The following is an 18,797-nucleotide window of genomic DNA, read 5'->3' as shown; positions in this document are numbered from 1 at the left end:
ACTTCTTACGTGCGTACAAAGTACACACATTCTTTTTTTATATATATAAAAGTAGACTATAAATCTAAAAATTAAAGGAATAACGCAGAAAACACAAATATCCGCCGATATAGCTTTAACCTATAAAATGCCAATAGTGTCAAAATTTCATAAATGTCAATAGTGTCAAAATTTCATTACTATGGAATACAGTTGCCTGAGGTTGGACCAATTACAAACAAGCATTACGGGGCGGTATATTTGAATTACTCTTCCTAGTTTAAAAACAGGATATAGTTGTAGGTGGCCTTTTAAATGTGAACCAGTATCACTGATGCTGGCGTGATACGACCGAAAACATTGCGATTTTAACTAATCCTTTTGAATAATCTTATTAAAAATTTAATTCTTTTTCAGGATCAAAGCCAAAAAGCAGGAGATATCGTAATCCATTCTTTTGATCCAGTAAAAGTAAGACTTAGTTTGGATTCCAATAATATCCAACACGAAAAGTTTGTTTTGCAAATGGTATATCCATATGTAGAAGGATTCAGCGTACCGCCGCTTACCGAACCTAATGAAGCGATGGAAACTAACCAGGATACAGATAAAAAGAAAAAGGGCGAAGAGGTTCCTAGAAAGAAGAAAAAGAAATCACATAAAAATGTAGATTAAAGTATATTTCTTATAAAATTAAAAAATTATTAAAAATTGTTGTATTTTTTATTAAGTCATAAGGTTGTTTTAATTTATACCGAGAATTTTTAAAAAATAAAAAAAATGAATAACCATTTTCAATTTCGTTGCAACACGAAACTACAGCCGCATCATTATTCCAGTTCAATCGGAGAGTGCAGCAAGCACCTCTACCGGTTTCGAAACGTATTAGTCTCTCATCAGGAGGCACATATGCTGCTCTCTTTGACCCAACTAGGACAAACCCCGGCGTGCAGCCACGGATTGCAACGAACGAAATGGCAGGGATGCCCTAGCGGCAACTGCTAGCAAAAGACCAAGTTTTCACTCTAATGGCATATAAAACAACATAATGTTGCTCTACATCCCACCAGACTGAAAACAATGGGAGCCTTCTCTGGTTACACCTCCGAGGCTTCTACAATTTGCAAGCCATAACGGATGCTGAGACTAAGATAGATGAGGGAATTTTACAATTTATAATTCACGTCCCATCTGCTCAGCGCGGTAAAGTTCCAACTCGTATGCTCGCCGTATATATTGTGGAAACAGTATCCCTATCTGACACCTTGTTCTGTATGAAGTTCCTTGGAAAGTGTGTAGCATTTTTACTGATCAATTAAAGAATACTTCTCAGTAATTCCACAACATGTGATTAGAAGGGGGATACTTGTTATAACGTGTTAAAACTACCAGAAGATCGGCAATCAACACAATGATAAAGTATAACACAGATAAAAAATAAATAAAAAATTTATTACAATACATGTTTAATTAGAGATCTTTCAAATCCACACGAAAACAAAACGTCCCCGTTCCAGGAAAGTCCTTTAACATGCCCTTTGTGCTCTTCGTTTTTATAAATTACATTCATACTGTTTGACTGAGTGTTGACCACTAGCACATCTTTTGAATCGCCACAAACTGCAAGATTTGAATTATTAAAACAAAGTCTATTTACTGGAGAAGAAAAACAAGAAATAACTGAAACGAAGTCTTTTGGTTCTCTTTTATCCAATAGGTATATGTCTCCTGCTTGTGTTCCCACTGCTATATAGTTAGTATCGGACTGGTTCCAGGAGACACTATTGATGGCTGAGAATTCGTTGGAATAAAGTACTAAAACAAAAAATACATCAGATTGCTTTGTAACGAAAGGGCCCCGCAGAAACCTTATGGGAAATGGCTCTCTGTCAAATGCTCTGTAACTTTTGGGTTCTTTTCTTCAAAAATCATTGCACAATACAGTGTGTACAACACACCAGTGTTGTACAGTTGTACAATACAGTGAGGACGTTTGAGTTGGAATAAATTCATTTTCTCGAGAACGGGCGACTCTGGAGATAAATTACGAATCAGATCGTTTTTTATTTTTAAATTACAATTTTTTGGCATATATATCATATTAGTGAAGTCATCCATCTGGGCGTGATGGCGCAATCGATGATTTTTTAAATAAGAATAGGGGTCGTGTGATAGCTCATTTGAAAGGTTATACAATTCTCTATTCACTAATATAAACATTAACATAATTATTTATACAGGGTGCCCGAATTTTTTTTGAATTAAATTAATTGAGGCAAAAAGAAGAATGTCGTATATATGTAATTTCTTTAATTCGAAATACATTCTACTGCTGTCAGAAAACAGAAAAAAATGTTAATTTGAAAAATAAACATTGCTTTTCGCTTAAATTAAATGTTCAAACTGCTAAGAGGCAGGTGGGTGGCAGCTTTAATATTGAATTTAAGAGAAAAACAATATTTATCAAATAAACATTTTTTCCTGTTTTTGGACCACCGTTAAATTGTATTTCGAATTAAATAAATTATATAAATTCTTCTTTTTGTCTCAATTAATTTAATTAAAAAAAAATTTTGGCACCCTGTATAAATAATTATGTTAATGTTTATATTAGTGAATAGAGAATTGTATAACCTTTCAAATGAGCTATCACACGACCCCTATTCTTATTTAAAAAAATCATCGATTGGGTCATCACGACCAGATGGATGACGTCACTAATATGATATATATGCCAAAAAATTATAATTTAAAAATAAAAATCGATCTGATTCGTAATTTATCTCCAGAGTCGCCCGTTCTCGAGAAAATGAATTTATTCCAACTCAAACGTCCTCACTGTACCTATAACTTCAGAGGCTTATATCTTAAAACCATGATTTTTTGGAGCTACGCTCCCATTGAGTCTTTTGTTCTACACATCAAGGACTGCCAAAACCCAAAGTTTCAGATCATTTGACAGATAGCCATTTCCCATAAGGTTTCTGTGGGGTCCTTTATGTTGCAAATAAAAATTCTTGTAATATTATAATAATGTCTAAATGTAATAAGCAATTGGACTTCGTAAGTACTAGGTTTTCACCCAACGTGGTGACCGGAAGTAAAACCGGAAGTCGGTTTTTGAACTCTTCGTGTAATTTTGCATCAATTGATTTACAATTTCACTAATTTTTTGCCAAACGACCGGTCATAACTTTTTAACCGGAAATGACAACAACATCTGAACTGCATATCTAAGCTCGTCTATTAAGACGGGTCGATTGATATACAGGGTGTAACAAAAATACAGGTCATAAATTAAATCACATATTCCGGCATCAAAAATAGTTCGAATGAACCTAACTTACCTTAGTACAAATATGCACATAAAAAAAGTTACAGCCCTTTGAAGTTACAAAATGAAAATCGATTTTTTCGAATATATCGAAAACTATTAGAGATTTTTTATTGAAAATGGACATGTGGCATTCTTATAGCAGTAACATCTTAAAGAAAAATTGTACTGAAATTTGCGCACCCCATAAAAATTTTATGCGGGTTTTGTTCCCTTAAGCTCCCCCAAACTTTTGTGTACGTCTCAATTAAATTATTATTGTACCATTAGTTAAATTTAATATTCTTAAGAGGATCGGAACGTATTTTCGGCTGCAATGCTATTCAAATGGGGATTCATTTTTTTCAAATCCTGAGAAAACTAATAAGTATTTTGGAAAAATTTAAACGCAGAATGAAAGATTACGTTATTAGCGAGGGCCGAAAGTCCCTGAGAACTTCTACAATGTTTATTTTAATAAGTTACAGGGGTGAAAAAACTAAGAGAAAATTTAGTGTGATTTTTAAATTCAAATATCTCATTCAAAATAAACTTTTTATTTATTCTAAGGGACTTTCGGCCCTCGGTAATAATTTAGTCTTTCATTCTGCGTTTAAATTTTTCAAAAATATTTATTGGTTTTTTCAGGATTTGAAAAAAATGAACACAATGCCGTGGTAATATTTTCCAAATCTGTCTTTGTCTTACAACGCACTCAACCGAATATAATATTGTCAGCATATATTGTCAGTCAGACACTGACAATCAGTGACAATTTTAAATATTTGACATTGCATCGGGAATATTTTGAGAAATTGATTAAATATTATTGATATATAGTGTATTTGATAAATAATTGATTTAAGACGTGAACTTAATAAAAAGTTATTTATTGTGTATTATTTGTGAAAGATCCAAGCAGAGAATACATCAGATATATCCTGTGATCCAAGTATTTTGTTGTTAGAGATGTTCAAAATTGTAAGCGTTCCAAAATAACAACATATTATTAAAAAATCACTTTAACACTTTTCCTCTTTTCTCGATTGATTATTAGTTTTTGTTGTACAAATAAATTATTACAATCACTGAAAACATAGTTAGTGAAAAAATTATTACATTTATTAACTGAATTAATAATTTGCAATTATAAAAATAACAGTTATCCAAGAACATTCAAAAGCCATCTCTTTAAATTAATTATGACATTTTCAAGTAGAATGACATTCTAGTAATGTTTACATATCCACACCAGTGTGAATTTTACTACACGTAATTTGCCGTGTAAAGACAGAAAAAGTAGGGATACACGTAAAATATTTGCGAATTATGTACCCATAGCCTTAAAGCTTTTTTGCCTCTCAGTATTTTTTCGATAAGGCAGTTTTTATCGAGTTAAGGCTTACTTTTTAATATGTTTACATAAAAATTGTATGGGGATTTTGTTCTTTTAAACCCCCCCAAATGTTTGTGTACGTTCCAATTAAAATATTACTGCGGTGCCATTAGTTAAACACAGTGTTTTTAAAACTTTTTTGCCTCTTTGTATTTTTTCGAGAAGGCACCTTTTATCGAGATGTGGCTTCTTTTTTAATATGGTTCAAAATATACCTAAAAATGTAAATCAAACAAATTTTTATATTATTACCAAGTCTCCATAATCGTACTTAGCCATATACAAATAGGTGGTGGATTTGACAAATATTCAAAATATCTCGATAAAAACTGACTTCTCGAAAAAGTACTAGGAGCCAAAAAAGTTTTAAAAACAATGCGTTTAACTAATTGTACTACAATAATAATTTAATTGGAACGTACACAAAAGTTTGGGGGGGTTTAAAAGAACAAACCCCCCATAAACTTTTTATGGGGTGTCCAAATTTCACTATAATTTTTTCTTAAGATGCTACTGCCATAAGAATACCACTTGTACATTTTCAATAAAAAATCTCTAATAGTTTTCAATATACAGTGGAACCTCGATTATCCGTCAGGACACCGGACCAAGGGTATGACGGATAATCGAAAAGACGGTTAACAGAACATTAAAAAAATAAAAATTCATAGTACAGCTCTCAAATTTTATTTGTATGTTTTGTTCAATGTAATTTTGTAATCAATTTGTCAGCTGTAGTCTGTGTCAGCTTCTGAATCTGCTTCCTCCGCCTCTGTTGCCATTTCAACCATTTCATCATCTGTCAACAACGGATAGCTTTTTGCGTCCTCATCACAAATTATCCATTCTTTTTGTCATCTTTAGGCCACGAAAACGAAACAGTTAATTCATTCTTAAAATATGGTGATAGCAAAACTGTACATTTCAGCGAATTTCACTTGGCCTATCGACTTATCGCAATGCTCAAACAAAATGAATTTATGACTCATATTTTACTTCTGTAGTCAATACAACTTATGTACGGACCCTGACGGTTAACAGAGGTGACGGTTAATGGAGTGACGGATAATCGAGGTTCCACTGTATTGGAAAAAATCGATTTTCATTTTGTAACTTCAATGGGTTGTAACTTTTTTTATATGCACATTCGTACTAAGGTAAGTTATGTTCAATCAAACTATTTTTGGTCCCAGAATATGTGATTCAATTTATGACCTGTATTTTTGTTACACCCTGTATAACATGCACTATTTCTGCGACTATAATGTAACACTTCCGGTTCTAAAACTTTTTAACCGGAAGAGATATAAAATCCGGAAGTGTACACATTTGTTCTTATCTTGCTATGATACGTCAAATAATATATCGCTTGTACTATTTTGGCCACTTTACTACAGTATTTCCGGTTGCAATTCTGGAACCGGAAGTCGGTCCGTAAAAAGAAAAGCCAAAAGTATAGCCAAGTACTTTCGTTCTCAGAGCATCTTCAGGGTCAGTTCATCAAAAAATAGGAGGCTATCCAGCACATCCAGGAATGTTGTAAACATTCACATACATTTATACAAATAACAGACAATAGACAAAAGGACAAACAGCATAATTTTTCAAGAATAAGTATTTTAAACTGTTTGCCCTTTTGTCTAGTGTCTCTTATGATATTCCTGGATGTGCCGGATAGCCTCCTAGATTTTTAACAAAATGCCCTGATAGCGAACGTACTTGTGCAATATTTAACAAAGAAGTGTGCTCGATTATCTGTCTTTTATCTGTAAAATTCATATAAAAATGTACCTGTTTCATCCACAGTAACAACACGCTTGAACCAGAGGTGTAACCAGGATGATCCTAAGGGGGGGTTACAACTACTTGATGGTCTCTGGGGGGTATGGAATAGTAATGGTGTTAACGTATAGAGCTCAAAGTACATCCAAATGGGGGGGGTTATAACCTGTTATAACTGGTTACGCCTATGGCTTGAACAGTTCGCATCTCTTTAAAACAGAGAACAGGTCGAACGTGATGCTTCTTTCTACTCTTGCACAACTCCTTGATCAACATTTCACACTTTGGGGATCCATTTTGCAGAATTTCTCCTCATGTTCAAATAGACGTAAATTATATGATGAAAGTGTTCGTATGAACGATTCAGTGTCTCTGATATTAGCTCAATTCGACATTCTAGTAAAATCATATTCTGTGTCGATATTTAAGGGGGTTAACACCCGATCGGTTTTCATTTTCAATGGAAAATTAACATCTTTTGAGCATGCAATTAAAATTTTCACTGTCACATATGAAGGACATTGATCGCCAAGGGTATCAAACATATCTTAAATATGCTTACCTCTTAACCTCTTCAAATACAGGTACTTGATGGATTGATACACCAATTCTCACAATTTTGGTTGAGATCCTGTTTTTCAAATTTTATTGCATAACTCTGGTTTGACTTCTTGATTGAAACTTTACATTGAGACGGAACTTTACATTATGTTCTTTATACACGGAACGGTCTAAGCTAAATAGATACATATCAACAAATGCTCGTATTTAGCAACTGACACTATCCATTTTCACTTTTTTTTTAAAGTAGATTGTGAATGTACTGATGACATAAAACGTGTAGATAGATATACTTACAGGAAGCTGCCACGGAATTTCTCATGTCCCATATGCAAGCCATTCTGTCCCTTCCTCCTGACAAAAATACATTTGTATTGTCTTTTAAAGTATCAACGCTTGAAACTGTATCACAGTGGTAAGAACTAAAAAATAAAATAAAATTATAAATGTAAAAAATTCTGTTAATGGACATCCTAAGTCTTGACGTCACAAAATTGGGAGGAGCTTATATTTGACTCCAAACAATTTTGTTTATAATGTTAAACACTCATAAGGAATTTTTAATTTATTGTTTACGTGGTTTGTGTGACAAAATAAGACTTTTCATTTAGGTATTTAAAAGAAGTGTCATAAAGAAACGTGTCAATTAAGAGATTTTTATTCGTTTTTGCCCAGGTGAGTTAATTTAATGCAATGATTAGAACGTAAACAGTTTTGAGGTTATGTTTATTTTCAACCACAAGGAATAAAAACCACCTGAGCAAAAACGAATAAAAATCTCTTAATTAACACGTTTCTTTAACGAAATACCTAAATGAAGTCTTATTTTGCCACACAAAGCAAATAAATGAAAAATTCCTTATGACCATTTAACGTTACAAACAAAATTGTTTGGAGTCAATATAAGCTCCTCCCAATTTTGTGACATTTGTGACGTCAGACTTATGCTGTCCATTCGGTGCCACCCTAGTATGAAGTTGACCTTCACGTTTCTGCTATAGCTTGAGGTCTATCGAGGGATGCAATGCAGTGTATAATAGGCTGGTGCGAAAAAAGTCAAGTTAATAATTTTGTACCGCTATGGTGCGGAAAAGATGCGATTGGTAATTACAAGAAAAACAAAAATTATTCAAATCGGACTTTATCTTCCAGTCACGCAACGAGCCTAAATATTATGAAGCAAATGAAATTTTACCTTTTTTTCAAAAATTTTCATTTATCCTCCATGTACGTTTTATTTATCGCTATAGTAAAATTGATTTACAGTTTACATAGTTGAATAATAAAAAAAATAGTTTTACGCATTTAACGAATATCTTCCGATCCCGCAAGGTCAATCAAAATTTATAAAAAATTGAAACTTGTGATGATTTTGATGAATTAAAAAACTTAATTATCTCATTTTTCTGTTACATGTTGCTTACATTTTGCAGCTCTTTCTTGTTTAGATATTGTATGACAATATTTAAACAACCCGGAACTCATCATGAGGAGGTGGCTCTACTTCAAGCTCCACCCACACCCTTTCCTCCAACCAACCAATGAGTGTGTGTTTTTTACATTATTTTCATATGTACATTTATTTTTATCTGTCTGTGTCCAGCTTTAAACGTCAAATTTGTATTTGTGATTTGGTGGTAAAATCTGCCAGCATGGACATTGATTTAAGTGTCGCCCTGATGAGTACATCCCTTGATTGGGGCCCACATACATTAGATATTAGGTGATGCTTACGTGACCAACTTTATGCACCACTCGACCGCTTGTGTGTGGCAGGTATATAGTTTTGTACATTCCAGTCTGGCATGTTATCTGATGTAATGCAGGAACTTATATCTTTATTTAAAACTCTTCGAAAAAGTGGTGGAGAAGAGAGTTTTGCATCATTCCAGTCTATTATTTCAGTGTAGTCCTTTGCTGTAAAATTTAAAGTAGGAGGGATGAAATTTCTAGTACTTTTGCTCTTGGCTTTAGTCTGCCTGGCTTTTAACGCTCTCCTTAGCCATAGCTCTCAATATGTTTCCTTTCGTCAAATGTCATTGCTATCAGTGGGTTCTCAGGATGAGCAAAGTAAGCGTGTCTTTCAATGATAGGAAACACCACTTTCTTAAGCTCCTCAGACAAATATTGAGTCATTACAAATGCTCTGTAAACATTAACATGCCCCGAAATAATGTTCTTGCTGCACTTTATCTCAAACCAGACAGGCATGTATTCAAATAAATGTCACAATGATAAAATAAATGTCAAAGTGTCTTTTCCACCACTTCTTCGAAGAGTTTCAAATAAGGATATAAATTACTGCATTACATCAGGTGACATGCCAAACTGGAATTTACATTATAATTATATATATTTATTTATATTATTTAATAGTACAAAACTATTCCTGCCACATGCAAGCTAACGAGCAGTGCGTAAAGTTGGTCACAGAAGCATCGTCTAATGTATGTGGGCCCCAATCAAGAGATGGATTCATCAGGGCGACACTTAAATCAAGGTCCATGCTGGCAGATTTTACCAGCAAATCACAATACAAAGTTGGCGTTTAAAAGCTGATTAGGAACAGGTGAAAAAGATATGTACAATATTGTAAATAATGTAAAAAACACATACTCATTGGTTGGTTGGAGGGAGGGGTGTGGATGGAGTTCGAAGTGCAGCCACCTTCTCATGGTGAATTCTGAGTTGTTTAAATATTGTCATACAATATATAAACAAGCGAAGAGCTGCACAATGTAACAGAAAAATGGGATAACTTAAGGAGGGGGTATGGTTTGAAATATTTAAATTTTTTTATTATTTCAAATAAAAGTGCATACTTTCAAGAATACTCTCTGAAAATTTCAAAATAATCGGAGTAAAATTACCAGAGATACAGGGTGTTGAATATCCCTACCTTCGACTCGCTTTGCCGCGGCTTCGCGCCAGCACGCCGGAGCGTAGTGAGAAACGGTAAACAACTGTTCGCCTTCTCTTTTGTCGATTACTCCCCAATTTAAAAAACATATTCCAATATTCATCACTTTACGATTTGGCAGACAAATAAGAAGATAAAGATGCAATTGTCAAAACTTTAAACGCATTTTTCTCAAAACTGCTTTTTCAAATGCGGTGGACATTGTAACTGAAAAACTACTCGGCCGATCTACCTCATATTTTGCACAGATTTTCTTTAGACATTTCATGAGGTAACAACGTCGAGATATTTTTCGTTTTGTGCTTATTTTTTGTTCAACAATATTAAATCTGTTGGTTTTCACAAAATTTTTATCAAAAATTTCGTATTTTTGACTTTTGAGTGATACCAAAAATTCAAAAATCATTAAAAATAAAAAAACTCGACGTTGTTACCTCGTGAAACTCATAACCTAATAAAATCTTTTTGAATTTTTTGTTTCGTATAATCCAGTGATGAGTTCTGATGTCCACCGCAAAATCCATTTTTTTTTGAGCTGCCTGCCAAAATTTGTCGCCAATGGCTTATTTTTCAATATTTTGGATTGAATTTTTTCTTAAATATTCTTTGAATTGTACTTAATGTGCTTATTTAATTTAAATATAAAATAATTCTACCATAGTTTCGAAAAAAATTCAGAAAAATGTGCTTGATATGTTGATTTCAAACCATACCCCCTCCTTAAGTAATGTTTTTTAATTCATCAAAATCATCAAAAATTTAATTTCAAAAAAAGGTAAGATTTCATTTTTTTCATAATATTTAGGCTCGTTGCAGGATCGGAAGATAAAGTCCGATTTAAATATTTTTTTCTGTTTTGCTTTTAATTACCAATCGCAACTTTTTCGCACTATAGCGACACGGAATTATCAACTTGACTTTTTTCGCACCACCTTAGTGTAATGCCTGTATTATATTACATTGCCGGCAAAAAAATTTTTACAAAATTAATAAAACGCATCAATCAGATGAATTATTACTTTAATTTTACAAATTAGGTACTTTGTCGTATCAATTTACTATTTCAGTTTGAAATAAGCCAATTGTACACAGGAAACTATCCTGTATATACAAAAATATGTAATGTATGTAATAAATACTCTACTTACTCATATCTTTCTATAGGCTTTCCGTTAGTTGAATTAGCATCATAAATATACACTGTTCTTCCAGCACAACCTAATATTTTACCAGAATTTTCCCATACGCCTATTTCTGGTACTCTTTCAGATAGCCAAAAATAATTTGTAGTTCTAAGTGTAGCGTCTTCATCAATGGAAAGTATATTTATATGTCCTGAATCCTCTGCTAAAGCTATCTAAAACCATTTGCACTTAGGTAAAGAAAGACTTATTTGCAGAAAATGAAGGATTTGGTGTAATAACCGGTCAAAGACCACTTTTGTCGAAATTGTGGTTATGACATTTCTTGCCTTCAAAAATAATATCTCCGCTCAGTTTGGAGCAAAAACCGTACATGTACCGTGTAAGAAATTCAATGTAGAACAACATGGACGGTTGTTGCACCAAAAAATGTTAATAGCATAATGCTTAGGATTCATATATGCAAATTTTCCTCAAAACTATAGTAGGTCACGTGGACGGTTGCACCAAGCCCTTTAACTAAAGAGCTTGGATAACCGTCCACGTGCACATTGCATAGTTTTGAGGAACATGTGCATATATCGATCCTAAGGACTATGCTATTAACATTTTTGGTGCAATAACCGTCCACGTTGCTCTATTAAATTTTTGAAGGCAAGAAATGTCATAAACTTAATTTCGACAAAATTGGTCTTTGACCGGTTATTGCACCAAACCTCAAATTAAAATCTGGAGTGCGGCAGGGATGTATAATATCCCCCATTCTATTCAATATACAGCATGTCCAATTAAGTCGGCATCATATGGGAAACTTTTTTATTCTTAGTTTTATGAAAAAAAGTTATTCTTTATAAAAAGTTGTGCATGGTCTAAAACTTAAAATACAACCATCGGTTATCAATTTTTTTAAGCCGTATACGAGGTATGTCAAAAAATATGAATTTTACTCAAGAGTAAAGTAGCTTTATTTTTCACAATATTGAAAATTGTTATAATGAAAAGTTGTTTGGAATTAAGAACTATATTTTAATATGCAATTTTATCCTTCTAATTGAAAAAAAAAATTAATTTTTTTATGGATAACCAACATTATTTTCAGTTATTTCAATTATGATAATTTGATAATATTGTACTATTTTACTATTAATTTTACGAAAAAAATGTATACTTTGTAAAAAGTTCTGCATGGTCAAAAGCCTTAAATACAACCATCTAATATCAAATTTGATCAATTTTATACGAGGTATGTCAAAAAAGATGAATTTCGATCAAGAATAAACTACCTTTATAGTTCAGAATATTTCAATAAGAAGGATGTAATTACATATTAAAACATGATTTTTAATTCTATACAACTTTACATAATCACAATTTTCAATATTGTGAAAAATACCGGTATTTTATTTAAGTACTCTTAAGCGAATTCATATTTTTTATATACCTCGTATAAAATTGACAAAATTTGATATAAGATGGTTGTATTTTAGGTTTTAGACCATGCAGAACATTTTATACAGAATAACTATTTTTCGTAAAATTAATAATAAAATAGCTATCATAATTGAAATAACTGAAAATAATGTTGGTTATCCATTTAAAAAAAATTCAAAAATTTTTTTTTCAATTAGAAGGATGAAATTGCATATTCAAATATAGTTCTTAATTCCAAACAACTTTTCATTATAACAATTTTCAATATTGTGAAAAATAAAGCTACTTTCCTCTTGAGTAAAATTCATATTTTTTGACATACCTCGTATACAGCTTAAAAAAATTGATAACTGATGGTTGTATTTTAAGTTTTAGACCATGCACAACTTTTTATAAAGAATAACTCTTTTTCATAAAACTAAGAATAAAAAAGTTTCCCATATGATATGCCGACTTAATTGGACACGCTATATATAGTGAACACATTATGCGTCAAGTTTTTGAGGAATGGCAAGGTGGAGCAACGATAGGAGGAAGAAAGATAAAAACCTACGTTATGCTGATGACACTGTTATATTGGCGTCTTCACCAGAAGAACTGGAAGAAATTATGAATAGGCTAGGAACGGTGAGTACAGAATATGGTTTGAAAATAAATATACAGAAAACCAAAGTAATGATCATCGATAGAATCAGAAACAACCAACCGGAGATAAGAGACTTGGCAGGTTACGAAGTGGTCAGACAATTTAATTACTTAGGCTCCGTTATTACTAACAGTGGAGGATACGAAGACGAGATCCGTAGGCGCATCATAATGGCCAGATCGGCAACAGCCAAACTCACAAAAATATGGAAGAATACTGATATTACAAAAAACACAAAATTACGCCTTGTTCGAGCGTTAATATTTCCTATCGCCACCTACGCTTCAGAGACTTGGACCATCAAAAAAGCAGATTCAAAACGTATAATGGCATTTGAAATGTGGGTCTACCGCAGAATGTTGCGCATACCATGGACCGCACATCGCACAAATAATTCAATATTAGTCGAACCTAACATAAAAACTAGACTCAGCACAACTATGAACCAAAATATACTGAGATATTTTGGACATATAACTAGAAGAAGGGAAGGCATGGAACGAATGATAGTTGAAGGTAATGTAGAAGGCAGAAGATCCACAGGAAGATCTCCATTACGATGGTCGGACCAAATAAGGGACATGACTGGTTACTCGTTCTCCAAAGCAAAACAACACGCACAGGAGAGAGAGGATTGGATAGAAATAGTCAAACGACTACATGACGCCACTACATCCTTACGAAGGAAAACATATAGAGGAGGAGGAGGCACCGAACCCTTCAATTAGAAGAGTGACTGAAGAGATAGGAAAAATATTACTAAAAAATTCCAACAGACAAACAAGTAAAAGAAGAAAAAGAAGTAATAGCTATAAAATGGTTCAAGATAATTAACAATAACGGCAAAGTTATATGCAATTTTTGAGTTTCCATACAAATTATAAGAAAACGAAAACAGATATGAATACATAGAAGAAATAAATTAACATAGAAAAGAAGTGATACACTAGGACAATGCTCCATGCAGTTAAGAATGAAATACAATACATTCCCAATACAAAAGAATAAATGTTCAATCCCATAAATTAAATGATAATAGTATTTTTGAAAATATCTTACTGTTCTATCATCTATAAATTTTCCATCTGATGTGGTACCATATACATAAGATCCATGATAATCAAAATTTTCTAATTGATCTTCATCTTTAAAATAAAGTAGAGTACCTTCCCAGAAACTGTCGGTTATCGCAGAAGCACCAAGTATGGAATGTCCTAAAATCCAAGCTTTTTAATATTGTTCTGAAGGGAATAAAGCCACAATATAAGTTTAAAATTAAATTTATTTGACGTTTTGACTTCCACTTTGGAAATCGTTCAAAATACAAAACATTAATAAATTAAACAAATTTTCTTTTTGTTGCTTGGTAAAAAAATTCTTCTAATACATAATTTAATTTTATCTGACTCATGGCCGGTTTCACCAACGACAAATACTAGTTTATTCAATTAATAAAGTTATTCACCCAATAGAACTGACATTTCTCCATTTTACCAACGTCAAATAAGACTTAATTTATTTATTTATCACATAAATATTCACTCTTTGAATAAATTGACATGTTAATCTCGCTGTTCATATCTATAAGAAAGTAAATTCGTCAGTTTAACTTGTATTGAAAATTGTATTGAAATACAATAAAAATATAAATGACTAATAAATTTTATTTAACGAATAACTATTCAATGATTTATTTTTTGTTGGTGAAACCGCCCCTTGCTTATATTGAAAATTCAGACATATATTATACATTTTAAAGTAGACAACTTTAAAATGATATTGCCAATATTTATGAGTTGCATTCCTGCGATGACTTTATTGAAAGATAGTTCATTTGATTATATAAAATCAACTTTAACTTAGGAATATCTGTCAGAAAAATCATAGCATGTGATTTGTCTTTAAAAAGACAACCACATGTAAAGGCTGTATGACACTATGCATTTTCTTGTATCGTTCCTAATATCGTTTCTGTCATAGTGTCATACACAGATACAAGAAACGATATGAGAAACGATACAAGAATTTGTGTCAGACACAGATTCTTGTACAAGAACTGCGCCAATTTCTGCGCAAAGAGCAAAAACGTAAAATAGAGGAAATAAAACCTGCTGGTAAAAACGTAAAACCTGCTGGTAAAACATCTAAATGTCATAATAGCGGCTGAAAATGGGATCATATGTCTTGATGAATTTATTAGTGTTTTTGTAGGTTTACTTACTTAAGCCGTCCTCTTGTACCTTACGGTGTCGAGGTAATTGTTTTTGGTTTTTGTAGGTATTATTTATAAATCTTTTATTGATATTTAATAATATATGGACTACTGTTCTACTATATAACCATATATTTAGCTCCTAGTAAAGTTCAAACTATAATTTTGAATTTCATGTTGCATAATTTTTTAATAGAGGAAAATACAATAGTTCCTAATTTGGATCAAACTGAAGATAATTCTAATGCAAATATTTTAGCACAAATATCAAAACAAAATAAAAACTCAAATAATCAACCTCAAATAGTCAACGTAAAAATTCTGGTTAACACTAAAATGTTAAATTTATAAGTTTATTTATTTATTTATTAACGGGATAAACCCAATACATACAAAATAAAATAAAGCAGAGCTTTTGTCGTAATAATGAAAATATAAAATTTAGATACATGTAAAACTACAACTAAGTATAAAACACAAACATAAAAAATAAAAAGAATATAAAATATTTTTAAATGATGAAAACAACTGAATCAATTATAACAGTTAAATCTATTTAATTTTTTTTTAAATTCAAAATTCAAGACGCCCGAGTTCTTGTTTAATAGAGGAATCTGAAGAACCAAACAGATCTATTAGATGACAACTTGTTTCCATACAGGGTCAATCTACTAATTGGTGCATATTGACCATAAAGTTTTTAAAAGTTTATAAATTTTATAAAATCCTTAAAATCAGCTGTAGACGCATTACTACCATGCGTGACCATAACAATGAATTTCATACAATTTTCGATACAAGAACTTGCAGAGTGTCATACAGAGCACAAATGTATGTACAAGAAACGATACAAGAAAATGTATATAACTTTCTAATATCAGAAACGATATTAGAAATTATACAAGAAAATGCATAGTGTCATACAGCCTTAATGGTGATAGTAAAATTCTTGTGTTACTGATTATATAGTAAATCACGAGGAAAAACAGGAATAAAACCTCATAATGCTACGCAACACGGTAAGTATTTTGTCTTACATTCAGTTCAGTCTTACTCTCAAAATGAACACCAAACTCTGACTTCAGATGTATGTTATTTTAAAATATAAATGATGTATCAATTGGTTTTATTTAACATATAATTAGATCAGCTTTTTTGATTTTTCTCTTTTTACTATCTGTTTCTTGACTACATGTACTTGAATCCAGTGCTGTTTTTGTGACGGTATGTGCCGGTACGCCGTACCGGTACCTCTTGGGACAAAAAATAAAAAAAACAACAAAATTATAGACAAATTCCTTAATTTTTTCCTTGCTTCCAAATAGCTTTAAAACTCCCTTATTGAGGCTAAATTTACAAAGGTTTCTCGGGGGCGGACTCCCGTTATGAACACCCCGCAGACTCCCCAGGACATTGCGTACCAGAACCTGTATTGTTACAAAAACAGCACTGCTTGAATCTTTCCACTGATTTCTATGTTCATTGTCCCATGGATGTTTAAATATTTGAGATCTACTTCTATAAATATTTTTAATATAAGACTGATGTTCACTTATTCTAACATTTAATGAAAATGGTCGCATTACCAAATGTTTGCATATTTATACAATTCTTTGTTCTTTCTTGTTCATTGTTAGGTTTAGTTTTAGATCAAAAAGATCTCAATGCGCTTGTTGTTTTGAATGTTGTTGAAATGTTGAATTTATTTCCTATTGTTTTAAGTTCCTTGGATATTTCTTGTGGATGTTATAGGATCCTGTTCTAAGTTGTTCTGTTCCATTCAGTCCATTATTGACAATTCCTTATTTATAAACGACAAAAGGATAATGATTTTTTAATAAAACAGATGTTAAGAATTTTTTCTCCTTAGAACACATAATTTTGGCTCTATCAAATAAGGGTTTAATGATTCTCTTTTTAACATTGATGTTGTAATTTAGATATCAATTTTTTTAAAGAAATTTTGATAGAAAAAACGTAATTTACCTGCTTTATTAAAATTCACAAAAAATAAATGATCATATATCACTGGTGTTTTTGAAAAATGATTTCGGGGTTCCAGAGGTGCATTAGGTAATGTAGTTCTTTTTCTAATGAAGGCATTAGGTTCTTGAACTTGATCTAACATTTTCTTTAAAGCTTAAAAGACCGGATTCCCTCGATACCGACACCAGAGAACTACGAAAACGGTGAACACACAACACACCTACTGTTTGTTCTGTTTTGAAAGATTTTGAAATTTATAGGTTATGATGGTTATATTTTAGGTTCTTCCTCTTCTGATTTCTCTTACATTCTGTTGGCATATTTATAAACAGCCAGTGTAGATTTTATGTTGGCAATGATGTAATTTTCTAAATTCTCATAGGCGGAGGTTTTAAATTTTAGCTCAGTTTTAAATTTTAAAGAATTAAAATATAAAAACTTGTATATAATACTGTGATGAGCGCGCTAATAATCAGCAAAATAACGCAAAAGATGGAAAACTTAATACATTGTGAAATAAAAAGAGATGAAACTAGTAGAGGTGGAAATTATCGATAGAAACGTATAAATTAACATTACAACATAGTTTCCCACCGTTAGGCCATATCGGAGGAGTATGGCAACTGTTATGAAAATTTTATAAAATACTCCTGTCACAGACGTCTAAAGGTGGGAAACTATGTAATGTAATGTTAATATACGTTTATATCGATAATTTCCACCTCTACTAGTTCAATCTCTTTTTACTTTACAATGTATTATGTTTTCTATATTTTACGTTATTTTGCCGTATCTAATCGCTATTAGCTCGCCCATCACTGTATAACAGATGTTAAAAGATTTTTAAAATACTTTTATAGTTTTAATAATGTACTCTCTCCAAGATAAACCACAAAAATTTGTTAAAAACGTTATAAGATAAAAATACTTTGGACGCCTTCCGACTCCTAACCGCCATTCTTCTCTGTTTAACGATAGACCTGGAGGGATTTCTCTTTCCTCTAGTTCTTTTTCAATTCCCTCCCTCCAGCTTCTTCTCAGCCTTCCTCTTTTCCTTTTCCCTTGTGGTGTCCACGCCAAAATCTGTTTAGGGATCCTGTCATCTAGCATTCTCTGTACCTGGCCGTACCATACTATACTAAATTTACAAGCAAGATGCAGTAGAAATAAACAAACCAAGACACGTTAGATGCTGCTAGAGGCACTCCCGAATCATAATTTACAATGTATGTATATACATTGTACATCTCAAATCATGATTTCCAAAGTTTATACATACATCGTAAATTATGATTCGGGAGTGCTCCTAGTAGCATTTAACGTGTATTGGTTTGTTTATTTCTACTGCATCTTGAATGTAAATTTAGTATAGTTGTTTTGTTTTTATGTCATCAATTATTGTATGTGTGACTCCCATCATTTCTTGTAT

The 18,797-nt window shown here is 32.1% G+C and overlaps 2 protein-coding genes across 2 annotated transcripts in view; one reads left to right on the top strand and one right to left on the bottom strand.

The window, feature by feature from the left end:
* The window catches only part of LOC114349419 (exosome complex exonuclease RRP44), a 39,232-nt gene extending 38,540 nt beyond the window's left edge, over positions 1-692 (top strand). Inside the window, exon 14 of the mRNA XM_028299792.2 lies at positions 397-692. Coding sequence (XP_028155593.1) covers positions 397-654 — 258 coding nt within the window. The 3' untranslated portion in view covers positions 655-692. The remainder of the gene's footprint in view (positions 1-396) is intronic.
* Positions 693-1,412: 720 nt separating this feature from the next.
* LOC114349420 (uncharacterized) lies at positions 1,413-17,644 on the bottom strand. Its single transcript, XM_028299793.2, has 5 exons — positions 17,369-17,644; positions 14,230-14,384; positions 11,100-11,308; positions 7,329-7,453; positions 1,413-1,794 (listed from the first exon to the last, which is right to left on the bottom strand). Exons 1-5 carry the CDS (start codon positions 17,508-17,510, stop codon positions 1,433-1,435), a joined length of 993 nt encoding a protein of 330 aa, XP_028155594.1. The 5' UTR covers positions 17,511-17,644; the 3' UTR covers positions 1,413-1,432.
* Positions 17,645-18,797: the final 1,153 nt, after the last annotated feature.

Source organism: Diabrotica virgifera, chromosome 1 (assembly GCF_917563875.1).
Source record: "Diabrotica virgifera virgifera chromosome 1, PGI_DIABVI_V3a".
NCBI classification, from domain to species: domain Eukaryota; kingdom Metazoa; phylum Arthropoda; class Insecta; order Coleoptera; family Chrysomelidae; genus Diabrotica; species Diabrotica virgifera.
The sequence above is the reverse complement of the archived record's forward strand: the minus strand, read 5'-3'. Positions and strand labels throughout refer to the sequence as shown.

Bases quoted from the DNA above. Each gene is read 5' to 3' on its own strand.
- LOC114349420 (XM_028299793.2), bottom strand. From the start codon at position 17,510: ATGTTAGATCAAGTTCAAGAACCTAATGCCTTCATTAGAAAAAGAACT. The intron at 7,454-11,099 runs GTAAGTAGAGTA...TTTATTTTTTAG, and splicing joins AAGCCTATAGAAAGATATGA to TTCTTACCACTGTGATACAG. The intron at 1,795-7,328 runs GTAAGTATATCT...TTTTTGTTTTAG, and splicing joins AAATTCCGTGGCAGCTTCCT to TACTTTATTCCAACGAATTC.